General features: G+C 42.2%; 1 protein-coding gene across 6 annotated transcripts in view; it reads left to right on the top strand.

Annotated features, from left to right (window-relative positions):
* The window catches only part of qkia (QKI, KH domain containing, RNA binding a), a 72851-nt gene extending 67140 nt beyond the window's left edge, over nt 1–5711 (top strand). The window contains exons 5-8 of one of the 6 annotated variants that reach the window (XM_069707100.1): nt 43–130; nt 1603–1902; nt 4154–4228; nt 5505–5711. In XM_069707100.1, the coding sequence (XP_069563201.1) occupies nt 43–130; nt 1603–1902; nt 4154–4228; nt 5505–5521 (480 nt within the window). In that variant the 3' untranslated portion in view covers nt 5522–5711. The other 5 variants (XM_069707097.1, XM_069707101.1, XM_069707099.1 and 2 more) reach the window with 5 other exon arrangements.
* Nucleotides 5712–13226: the final 7515 nt, after the last annotated feature.

Genomic DNA, 13226 nt, shown 5'->3' with positions numbered 1-13226 from the left:
GTTTTTAGTTGGCCTGCATATTAAAATGTCTGTTTTTCACAGGCGGAGGGAGAAGACAACTTGAAGAAGATGCAACTGATGGAGTTGGCTATTCTCAATGGGACATACAGAGACAACAACATCAAAACACGTAAGTGAGCTGCGAGGAAAACACTCACACACACCCGCAATTCACGCAATCCATTTATTTTGCACCCTACGTAACTAATCTTTCCACTGCATAGACCACACCTCACTATATCAGAAAAATATAATCTTTTGTTCAAATATTTCTCATTAACTAACAATGTTTACCTCCATTAAATTAAGGTGTAGACAGATCTCCTGTGTACATACCATCATATTATCTCTGACCACTCGCAGACCTCTTTTTCAAGCTCTCCAAACAATTGAGTTTGTCCTCCAACCATGAGTAGGACTACTTCTATTACGTTCTTCTCCATATTTCTCTCCTCCTCGACCATTCTTCCCTCCATCCATCCGTCCATCCTTTCCCCTGCAATCCAGATGCAGTCGCTCTGTAGCCCTTGCTTTTGGCAGACTTCAAACTTTCCGCACATTGCCGTATACCACCTGCCCTGCATGTCAGTCACTGGATCACACATACGCAGTGTTTGTTCTGTAATCACCAAATTATATTTCTAAATGGAATAATATATATCATATCCAGCCCAAACATTTTACTCATCTAGCACCTCAGGCCAGATCTTGTGCATGTACTTCTCTGGATTATGTTCTGAATCATCCTTCAAAATTTCATTTTAAACATGATCCTAAACATTGAGCACACCTGGGCTCAAATTTATGAAATGAACGTTTTAAGTGTTGAACCTTTCCTTCTTAAACATCTGTTCCAATGGTGGCCATGATGAAGTAGCCCACCACTTAACCACAGTTAGCATAGCACTTGATTTAGTTGAGCTGCCTTTGGGAAAGCTTGTGTGGCACGGCTCATAGCACTTTCGAATGTCACCTTGAAAAATTATGTTTGTATGTTCATTGGTCATCCAACTTAAATTGAGTGCTGACTGCACAGAGGACCGACATTTCATTACATTAATAATAACTTTGAATGTGATTCCACAACGAGCTTCATATCAAGTTCAAAATTCTTCTTTTGTTTTCTTTTCTGAAAACGGCCTCCTCCTCTATATGTAGTCAACGGCTCCATTTTCGTTGGCATGCGTGTCATTTATTTCACCTATGCCATTTCCAGTAGATCAATGCACAGCTGCTCTGGTGATTGTGATGCTTCATATGCATTGGGATGACAGTATTTTGTGGTTCTTGTGCTTTGGTGTGAGGGGTAATTTTTATTTTGTTTGGCTGTGTTGACTTTTCCTTTTTTTTTTGCAACAGATTGTCGCTTTTGTGGTTCACCACCATGATCATTTGCATGGACTAATTTTCCCTTTTGCTCCTCTCCTCCCTCTCTCTCTCCCTCTCTCTCTCTCTCTCTCTCTGCTACTTCCCATCCCCCCTCTGTTTCCTCCTTTTGTATTTTCACTGTTCATCTGTGATAATGATCAACCACGCTACACTTTATCTCTTGTCCCCTTTCTTTCTTTCTACTCCTGTCCTTTGCTCTCTTGCTTATGGCAGCCACCCTTGCGTTCTCTCTTGCAGCGGCGGCAGCAGCCGCTCAGGGCCCCCGCCTCATATCGGCCTCCACAGGTCAGGTGTTGCCTCCCCAGGCACTCCGGCCCCCAACGCCAGGTGGGGCTCCCATCATGAACCTCATCCGGCCCACTCAGATGGCTGCCATGCTGCCCAATGGCACCCCCACCCTGGTGCCTCCCACACCGGATGGCGGGCTTATCTACACCACCCCTTATGACTACCCGTACGCCTTGGCACCTACCTCCCTGCTGGAGTACCCCATCGAGCACAGTGGGGTTCTAGGTAAGAGAGCCTGGGGAAGCATGGGTGCAGCAGGTACAACGATCAACTTTAGCCAGCCTGGACAGGAGGGCAGCTTGTTTTACCCCGGAGTGGGGATGCTGGACGCAGCTTCCATGAGCCACAGTCAGGACTTGTTGAAAGGTAAATATGTCGTGTCCACCTGAGGCTCAAAACCGATAAACTCACATGGTGGATGTGCTGGTGAAGGTGTTGGTGATGGGGATGAATAGCGATGTGGTTCATATGGACACTATGTTCAAATGGCAAAGGGGGACTAACATTACCTTGTGAGGGCTAGGCTATTGGACGTGTCTCTTTATAATTTAGACTAAAGTTATTTCACTGTTTTAGTTCCACGCTGGCCAAACAGTAGAGCTCTCAGGTTTACATTGCCTCTTTTCTGCAAGGTTTATATAGGAGGACATGTCTCGATGTGAGATGAGGCACACTGACAGAAACACACTCACATACACGCAGCCTCCTGCTCTCCAACCCTTTCATGCACTGGCCTGGAGGCATATTCAGTCTGGCGGCAGATCCCCTCGGATTTCTGCAGCTTTTGAAATCATTTCTCTGTGCTGTTCTCTGCAGGCAGGCCTTGATGCCTGTAGATAGTCCCTCTCTCACTCCCACTGGGGATGTTCATTAAATTCCTCCAGTCTTTCCTTTTTTCTCCTCCCTCCCTTCTCTCCATTGTCTTAGCTTCACCCCTCTTGAACTGGAGCCATGTGCTAATACCTGATGCGCCCCTTAGTTTCTGTGTCAGGAGGACAGCTCAATACGAGGGTCCATATATTATATTCATTCTCAATGGTGCTGTAAGCTCACCACATCTGCTACCAAAGAGAATAGTCCAATATGTACACCGTATTGAAGGTGTAGTTAACACATGTCAATGTGTTTCCCATGTTAAAACAGAAGAGGCCTTTGCCTGATGTTCTGCAGCTTTAATTTGACACAGTTCTCCTCTAATGTCGTCCCCGGCATCTTTTTTTGTGTGTCTCACAGCAGACACGAGTGTGATTTTAGCTGACCTGTGTATTTGAGCTGCCTCTGGGAGTCATGTGTAGAACAGACAGGGGCAGCTGACTGGCTTTTCTCTCTTTAACTTGCAGGGTTACACCAGCTTAGTGCATTTTATTTACTCACACTATCGATCGGTGCCTTCAGCAACACGGGGCCCTGTGGAACACACTCACTCTCACACACTCACCTGCCTGCACTACTGTATCTAGCCGCCAAGGGCTTCTCTGAGAAGAAGGAAATATCAGGCCATCTGCTATTTCAGAGTAGTCGTCATCGGCCAAAACTCACTCTTGACGATGCCAGAACAAAATCCGTGTTGAATTTTATAAATTACTTCACATGTCCCTGCTTCCTCTGGGAAAGCTTAATTTATTTTTTCCTAATTCCTGCACGCATCACATTTTTGTAATACTTGAACACACTGTGACACAAAAACAGTTTGTGTATGCGTGTACACACACACACACACACACACACACACACACACACACACACACACACACACACACACACACACACACACACACACACACACACACACACACACACACACACACACACACACACACACACACACACGAGGCAGTGTGTCATGCACTGCACTAGGAAGAAATCAGTCATGACAAATATAGAAAAATGACAGCCTCTGCCACCAGTGAGCAGATTGACCTGGAGAGAAGTGGTGAAAGAGGGAAAGAGAAAATGAAGGGGAGAGGGAGAGGCAGGTGTCGTCTGGCACTATTCAATTACCATCAGAGCTGTATTGGATTTCCCCACCTTTCAAAAATAAAGAGACAAATTTCTCTCAGTTCCCCTCTGGGTCCCACAGGAAGAATCACATTATTTTTCTAGACAGCCCTGGAGCCTCTACCCTTTACCTGCCCCCCTTTTCAAAGAGTCTCCCATATAACTCTGAGCACTGTGGAATTTTAGTACTTAAGTTATGCATTTTTAAATACCAATTAAATCTCCAAAAAAGTGTATTATTTTTTTCTACTGCATTTTTCTACATGTAAAAAAAAAAAAAAAAATAGACAAAAGATATGTGTGGTGTGTATACAGTATGTACTATAATCTGTATTATGTTATTCTGTGTATTATTGTATTATCCAAGCATTATAAATGATAATGGTTAAAAATGTGAATGTTATTACTGTAAAAGATGACTGTTTTTCCCCTCTTCAAAGTGAACGGTTTCTAACCTTGTGGACCTGTTACAATCTAGGTGCAATGGCTACTAAAGTGAGACGGCATGACACGCGGGTCCATCCTTACCAAAGGATTGTGACCGCTGACAGAGGTCAGTTTAGTCTCCTAGCTACACTTTGCTATTGACTGATGCATTTCTATGAATATTATGCCTATTATGCCTCAATGCCTTAGTTGGGAATTTGTACATTGTCTGTATTTAATTTTTTTTGTTTTCCTTCCCCCTCCCTCCCCCCCCCCAAACCCACCACCTTTCCTACCCCATACATCCACACGCCAGCTAAATGGTTGTTTGTGGTATGCACATTTTGTTTACATTTAGTACTTAACATATACGGTATGTGTAGACTGTGTATATGTCAAAGCTCAGGCAAAAGTGATCTTAAGAGTTTTCGGTTCATGCAGCTGTGAAGGAAGGACAGGTAGTACTTTGCAGACAGTGTCGAAGGTGTATAATGACATTCCTCTGATGTGAGATTAGAGCCTAAAATGGGGCAGGCTTGTTCCCATACATGATTTATCTCCTCGCCTCATAAGGAGCAAAGAAAAAGGAGAAGCCTTTCTATACTGTATCTGAGAGACATAGCAGGCAGAAGACAAGTAGCCATGCTGCTACCAGGCACCATTTCACCTTGAAATTAAAATTTATTTGGGAATTTTTATTTTTCTATTGAAGGTAGACACGCACAGACATAAGCTAAGGTAGCTTGCATTCTCTCCAGTGTATTGCAAATATATTGAAATAAAGCTAAAATACATTTTTAATATTTCAGTTGTACATGAGGTACTGTCATTTTATATTTGAGCATTTTATATCAAATGTATTTATGGTTTTGTGTATATTTATATTATATAAAAATATACTGCTAAATAAAGAGAAAGAATCGGAAAGCATCGATTCATCTATTCATTGCACATTTAACACTAGTCAGTTATCCTTCACATAACATTAGTTATTGCTATTAAGTCTCCTTACAACTAATCACACTGTTTGTAACTTGCACTCCAACTTGAAAGACACTAAAACACTAGATTTTTGTTTGTCTGTTCGACCTCTCTGCTTCTGTTTTTATTTTATTTTGGGGTTTTGGGGGCAATGTGCGCTTAAATTACACCACCAGGCTACCTGATGCCGGGTGGGGCTTAGCAGTTGGGATCATGACGTGACAACGTCATGATTATATCGAGATTAGCTGGGTTCATATTATACTGGCAGGGGGATTAGGAGCGGGGAGGGTGGGGGGCAACATAAGAGATTGCATTCATTTTATTGTTAAAATGATGTCATTTCAGTCTCTTCTTGCTGACACTAATATCCTTTCTATCTTTTTTTTCTGTTTGTTTTGTTTTTGTTTCTAACCACCTAGCCGCCACCGGCAACTAACACATGACCTTCTGACCTCTGAACTCTTCACCCAATGACGAGCCGCCCCAAGCCTGCCTGCTGATCAGTTAACTGGTAATTGCCTTTTGCTAGCCTCTCGGACGCAAGTGAGAGAGAGAGAGAGAGAGAGAGAGAGAGAGAGAGCGCCTGCCCGTACAGTTACCCTAACACGTTCTGACAACAACAACAACAACAACAACAAAAAATAGAAACCAACGCAGAATCTTCACACAAACACAACAAAAACCCCAAAAAGTTGTGGATTATTCATTTTTTTTTTCCCTCTGTTCATTGAGTTCAATTCCCATTCTTTCTCTTTCTTTTTCTTCATGAATCATACACTGGGTGGATGTGTTTGTGGTATTACTCATGAATCTGCACTGAATTATATAGCAATAAAAAAAAAAAAAAATTAAAATTAAAAAAAAAAAACACCCCACCCCACCCCACCCCGCCCGCCCACCCTCCATTTTAAACGCTCTGATTTGGTGACCTCACTCATGTGACTCAAAGTTCAATATCCATTTGACGCAAACCCTCTGGTTTTTAGAGCGACGACACAATCCTCCTCAAACATCCCCCCCGCCCAAACCCACCCCACCTAAAATAAATACACAGACTTAGGAGCACCTCACTGCCCCCCCCCCGTTCAACACCCACCTGCTCGGAGAGAAAAAGAAATAGAAGGAAAGAGAACGTACACTCACATTAACTTGTTTAATTTCTGTCATTTTCACATGTAGTTTGGTTGTTGAGCTCTAAGATGTAATTTTGAGCTGACACATTCTGGGTGTGGCCCTCTAAAAAGCTTTCTGTCTGTTTTTTAAAAAGCATGGCTGAAATGATTGCAAACAGAGCTTTTCATGATTTTGTGTTTTTCTTCTCTTTTTTTTTTTTTTTTATGCTTTTCTTTTGAGTCATTTTCTCCACTTGACTTTGGTTTTTCTGTTGTTCATATTTGACTAATTAGTTTTGCTTAAATAGACTAGCCCAAATAAAGCAGGTGGCTATCTCTGGACAACAAAACGCGATCTAATGTTTGAAGTAGGCTGCAGAAACTTAAAGAAGTTATGAAGGGCAAGATGGGAAGGGCACTATTTGGGCTGATGGGTCTGTGTGTGTGTGTGTGTGTTTTTTGTGTTTTTTTTAATCAATACTACAATGAAAGTAGGGTGTGCTGAGGCTTCGGGGACATTGGAGCAGTGCTTATGAGGTACTGGCCATTGCTACGCCCCCATCCACACTACATCCACTATACAGTGCCTGATGTATTTAGAAAAATATCTTAATGAGTTTAGCTGAGCTGTGATCACAAAGACAAAAAACAAAAACAAAAAAAAAAAAAAGTATTAAGTGTGCATATTTAGCCAAAGGGTTTTCCAGTGAATTATATATCTGCAATTATGCATCTGTCTCACAGAGGGCTCTTTGTGATTTTAGAGATAGGAAGGGTGTGACAAACAAAAACTTGTTTTTAATTTTTTTTTTTTTTTTTTTTTGGTGCCTGCCTTCACCTGGAACAGACAGACAGCCAGTCAGATGATTTTTTTTTTTTTTTAACACCCATTTCTGCTATATTTGTTCAGAGGTGAACACAGGCAATTAACACTAAATCGACATGTTACTCAGTGCTAGGCGGAAGGGCACTTTGAAGTTCTGTACATAAATTGCTTTTCCCATGATACCCGTTTCATCAGCCACATTGCCAAACAAGTGTTAATTTCCTCATTTCTCATCTTGTCGTCTCAACATTTGGCCAATTGTTTTGTTTTTTTATTGTTTGTTTTTTTAAGTGCAACGTTTTACATGAGATGGGGAAACGAGGTCGGCATAATCTGAGCCTTCCCTCCGTATTCTAAACTTTTTAAAACGTTTCTTTTACTGACGAGACTTATTTTGAACACACGCCAAACCATCCAAAAGCGCATCCACAATGTGTCACGCCTCCCTGTGATGGTAGTCTAGCTTCTGAGCCCACAACCTTTTGTTCAACTCTCTCAAGAAAAAAAAAAAAAAAATAGGATGTGAAAGCCATGCCTGCCTGTTCAAATTGCTTTATACATACGTCTTATATATATATATATAAATATATATATATAAATATATAAAAATGTAGATATGTCATTGCATATACAAATACAGAAGAGAACAAAACACGGATAATTTTACAGGGTGCTGGAGATGAGAAGAAAAAAAAAATTTGAAATTCTATTTTTGGCAATTTTAGCTTTTGATACTTTACTTGCAGTTACAAAATCCGAAAAAAATACAATAAAAAAAAAAAAAAAGTTTGAAACAGTATAGGAGAAAACAGAAGAAAAAAACAACAAAAAAAACCCCGTGTGGGTGAGGATAAAGTGCTGTTACCTTGAATATAATTGGAAAGGAAGAGGAAGACCAAAACAGTCATAAGTATCCCTTGGAAAGTTAGCAAGGATCAGAGTGAGACAGACGCCTGGAGAGTTCAAAAGGATCAAATCAAAGTGCCTTATTAACAGTGGTTTCTGTTTTCTAGTATTCCAGTTGTGTTCAATAATATCCAGCACCCACCGAGATGGCGCAGAGAGGAATGGCTAGTGTTACACAGCTCTGAATAGTCGAGCAGGGTAGCTCCCACCGTATCGTGGCGTTACCGAAGTTATTCTATGCAAAAAGAATAGCAGTCGTTTTGACCAGCTAAAAATATGTGCCATGGTTTTGTCTTCCTGAAATGATTTTTTTTTTTTTTTTTTAATTCTGTTCTTTTCCTTTTCCTTGATGGCCCTTTACTCTGCTGTATGAGCAGGTTTTGTTCTCTCCTTTTTAATTTAGATTTGAAAATGATCTCGTGAAATATTGTCTTGGGTTTTTTTTTTTTTTTTTGGTGACTGTGACTTGACTTCGGAGAACAAATCGAACTGCCAGCGAGCGACCCAGTAGGTCTGCCAGAAACGCGTTCGGATCGCGAGCCGAGGAAAACACATAACGTCCGAGGGAGCGGAAAGGAAAGTGGGGTCGTCCCCGTTGGCGTCAGCCATGCCTCCTTTGTTTCAACAGCTGCAAACGGAGACGTGAAGGCGGCTGGACTCGCTCGAGGTTCTTGGAAAACGTTGCACCTTTCGCGCGCCCCCCCCCCCCCCGCCCCGAAAGGCTTCTTCCTTTCTGACTGACTGGTGGGGATTCCCGGGTCTTTAAAACCTCTCGGCTCGGTTGTTGACACTTTTGAGTCGGCGAGCTCGCGCGCGACTCGCTTGGCTGTCGGGTGTGTCGTCGGTGTCGCGAGCTGTGGTTGGAATGGGGGCTGAGATGCCTTTGGGGGGGGGGGGGGGGGCAGAGATCTCAGGACAGCGGTCTGAATGGACTTGGACTGCTGTCCTGAGTGGCTGACGAATGGTGTGGTAGACCACCGCGTGCGTTTTAAGAGATCCGGTCGATCACCGACTCTCAATGCGTTGACGACCCCCCCCCCTCTCCCCCCACACCCCCACAACAGGTTAAGAGCCTCGGACCCCGACCCTCCCCCTCCCTCCCCCCCCCCCCCAACGGTCAGTCAGAACCGAACAAACCTTTCGCTTAAGAGGCGTAAAGTCTCCGAAAACCTCAAACCAGTCCAGCTTCCTTCAGATAAAACACTTAGAAATACCACGACTTGGATGACCGAGGATCTTCACAGCAAACTGAAAGCATCCGGTCCAACGTCTCCGATGTCATTTCGACAACCCACTATCAATACAATCCTGAGAAACAAACAAGCAACTCCGGTTTCACAGCCAAATAGTTTTCGGTTATTGAAACAACTGACAGTTTATTGCTGGAAGGTGAAAACAGCTCATAAGATTAAAGTGAGGAATTCTTAGATCCAATATTACCCTCGGCAGTTTGTTTTTCTATTCATAGCTCTTTCATCGTGCTGTTACACCGAAAGGTCAATGAAATTTTCTTTTTCAGTGTTATTATTTTAAATTGAAATGCAATATTAAAGTGGAGCAAGAGATGGCTATTCAGCATATGACAGTATTAAGAAAATTCCCTCTGCAATGTTACAACATGCTGTGTCATTGTGAAAGGCTGGATAAGTCCATCAGGTGAAAGGTTGACTCTATACCTACCGTATTCTCTCTGGCCTGCCTACTACATGTATGATAATGTAATTAACAGCCATTGTTACAGGTTTATAATGTATTTTTCTAATCTCATTTTATATGTATATTAATCATGTTTCTGAGTGCTTTTATTTTATTTTTTTTTAAATAATGAAATCCACTGCTACTTCTCTCCCCCCCCCCTCCCCCTAAACGGCCCTCTCTTCCTCCCCGTCTCTTTTACATCTTGAAAACTGTCTCTTGTGGGGAGTGTTGCCTTTTTTTTTTTTTTTTTTCCCCCCTGTTATATTTTGTTTTGTTTTTCTTGCCAATTCCCAGCTTGTTTAACTCATTAGCGACTTTATTAGTTTTCTTGTCATAAGTATTTTTACATGCTTGCATTTAGTTTTCATGGTGTATGCTGTTATTTTTCTTATTAACCTCTTGGCATTTATTTTAATAAAACATTCTTAGTAAGAATTTTACTAACTTGCTGATATTTTGTCTTGTGTTTTTAACCATTTTCATGAATGTATTACTCTTGGTCTGGTTCACGGACTAACACCATTAAAACCAGTGTCTGGCCACCACTTCCACTGACACGTGCGCGCGCACACACACACGCACACACACACACACACACACACACACACAACATAACTGGAAAGTGCACGAGTTGATAAGCGTCCCTCACTCCTGCTCACGCGCTCTCACCTCTGTGCTGGAGAAATCTGCTGACACTCTTCATACTTGCCCCGCTCCGTTCCCACACTGCTGCTGTGTCTCGTCGTCGTCGTCTTCTCTCTCTCTTCCGGAGACAACTCTTTCGTTAGTCGTCCTTGTCCTTCTTGTGTCACTGAACCCCCCCCCCCCCCGCCCCCTCCTTCCCGAGACGGACGGAGGAGAGGGGGGAGGGGGGGGGCGCGCATAAGCTGCACGTTTGCTTGAGGTCGCTGGTTAACTTCTGGGTCAGCTGTCCTCTCTGGAACGAGGCACTAATTTATTTATTTTATTTTTTTTATTTTTTTTTTTAAAAGGCCGATTTATTTTGTCTTCGCACACACGGGTGACTCGAACTCGTAAACAACCCTAACCCCCTAAAGATAAAAAAAACAAAACCCATCCCCCCCCTCCCCCTCCTCCTTTCTCTTAACCATTAGTTAGTGCAGGACTAATCACGATCTGTGCCGAAATACTGCATATTAGTCATCTCAAAAAGGATTAAATTGACTGTGAATGTGTCGAGCAGAACATCTCATCACCACGCATTTATAGATGTAGGGAGTTATTTACATCGGACACTCGGGGGCAGATTTACAGATGACAGTCGCGTGAACGTCTAAAGCTGTCCTTTTATTTTATTTTATTTTTTTATTGTGTTAATCGTCGCGTCCGCGGCTCGTCACGGCTGGATAGCAGCATTACAGTTATCACCAGCTGTTGTCTGTTTGGCGAACACTTCTCCCCCCATTCAGCTTATTGATGTAACGGCTAATACCGGGCCGTTTGGGAGCGTCCGTTAATGCTTAGACACACACCAGTACGCCACGCCAATGTGAAGTGCTTTGGGATCAAAACAACCTTACAGTTTCTTCCAGTGTAAAATGCTGATACGGCTTTTCAGCGAGCCAGCATTGTATTTTTGTGTGGTTTTTTTCTTCTTCTTCTTCGTCTGAAACACTGCCAGCGAGTGCCGCTCGTCCTCCTGCCGTCCGCGCACTCGTCCTCCGGGTTCGTTCAGCTTTTTTTGTTTGTTTGTTTTGTTTTCCCTCTATTCAGCTTTCTTCCTCCTCCACTAATTCGCGGTATTGACACCGACACACGAGCAAAAGATTAAACTTCATTAATCCCGATTTATGACTTTAACCCGCCGAGCGGCGCTTTCCGCATTTATTTACTCTCCTCCTTTTGTAAAAAAAAAAACAACAACAACAACAACAACAACAAATCTGCACAACAAAAACAACTTCAGCTGTTGCAACTCTCTTCATGTTCTCGGCAAGTAGAGAACAAAGATGGAGTGTCTGTGGGTGTCGAGCTTAACCCTTCTCTACTGCCTGGATTTAACACCGCGTCTTTGATCTGAAAACAGGTGCGTTCGCCTTAAACACCTCCTTGTACACCAGCAAGCAGAAGCAGAGATCGAATTAGTTGCAGCCTTTTTTTTTTTTTTAATTAATTTATTTTTTTTACTTTGCGCATTTTGTGTCGTCAATGGCGTTTTTTTTTTTTTTTTATTATTTTATTTTTTAAATTTATGAATCTAGATTGGCCCCTTCGTGCCGTTATGAGCTAAACGTCCGTCCTCTTAGCCGTCGATGTATCGAGCGCTGTCACAAGTTGGCCTTTTCCACGTCCCGAGAGGTTTTCTGCAGGTCGTTTCAAAATGAAACCCGAGCTGATGAAAAAGACCAGCGAGTAATTTTCCGAAGCACAACGTACTACAAACACTGCCAAAAAAAAAACAACAACAAAAAAAAACATCGCAGCTGCGACTTAACAAGTGCCTTTTTTTTTCCTGCGATTGGGAAATTATATATTTTTGTACTTTTATCAGTCAAGTGCCGATTTTCTGTCTCCCTTCATCTCGCCAAAAGCTTTTTTGTTGTTGTTGTTGAGCACAAAAATAAATAAATAAACCTAAATGGTCAAGCCTTTTTTTTTTTTTTTTTTTTCTCCCCCCAGCAAAATGTACATACTCAGGGAAAGTTTGTGTTTAGTCACAGGCGTTTCCCACCATTAAACTCTGGCTTAATGGGTCCTGTTTTTGGATTTGACCCACCGAGAACTTTCTCTCTAACTGGACCGCGGTATGCAGCTCGACCGGCTGTTTGCATACTGCTGCCGCCTCTTGGCAGAGTTCTCGGTTGCCTCTCCAAATCTGCTCGCAGGGCATTCAGTGTATTTATCTACTAACTACCTTCTCACCTGTCAATCTCTTTTATTCCCCCCTCCCTCCCCCCCTCTGTTTAACAAACATTCCTCCAATGAGTTAAACGGCAGGTTATAACCAAGCAGTGTTGGTCTCAGCGATGTAGCACTCAGGTGGTTAAAGGGCAAATGCTACAAAAATACGAAAGAGAAAATTTTAGCCCCACTGGATTTTGCTGTTTGATTTTAGTGGTTTTTTTTGCCGCCTTCTTTTTTTTTTTTTTTTTTTGATAGTGATATTTTTGCATTTAAAAGTAGATTTTTTTTTTTTTTCATAAAATTATACTAGTATGATATATATATATATACTGTAAGTTCCTCGTCCACACAGTGGTGCACTAATATCTTGAGATTTTTTTTTTGTGGAGTTGTAAGTTTTTATGTGAAGTAGTCTTTTGTTTTGTTTTGTGTTCCCTTGTTTGTTTGTTTTTTTATAGAGGGTTAAGACTGAGAATTTTGAATAGGGTGTAAAACATGTAATGCCAGTTTTTGTTGCTCACACCAAAAAAAAAAAGAAAAGAAAAGGAAAAAAAAAAAAGGAAAACAAAATGTCATGTGTGCAATAAAGAACCATATTTACAAGCTTCCCTCTGACTGCTCTACCTGGACTGGTCCTTTGCCTCCGCACTCTTTTATCGGTGACATCGTTCCTTCGGATTTGCTGCGACTTCGGGGAGTTCAAAGGTAGGTGCGCCGGCGTTCGCGGGGGGGCG

Source organism: Brachyistius frenatus, unplaced genomic scaffold (genome assembly GCF_029030835.1).
Source record: "Brachyistius frenatus isolate BFR_SWC_R1_liver_20210118 unplaced genomic scaffold, ASM2903083v1 Contig_67, whole genome shotgun sequence".
Taxonomy (NCBI): Eukaryota; Metazoa; Chordata; class Actinopteri; family Embiotocidae; genus Brachyistius; species Brachyistius frenatus.
The sequence above is the reverse complement of the archived record's forward strand: the minus strand, read 5'-3'. Positions and strand labels throughout refer to the sequence as shown.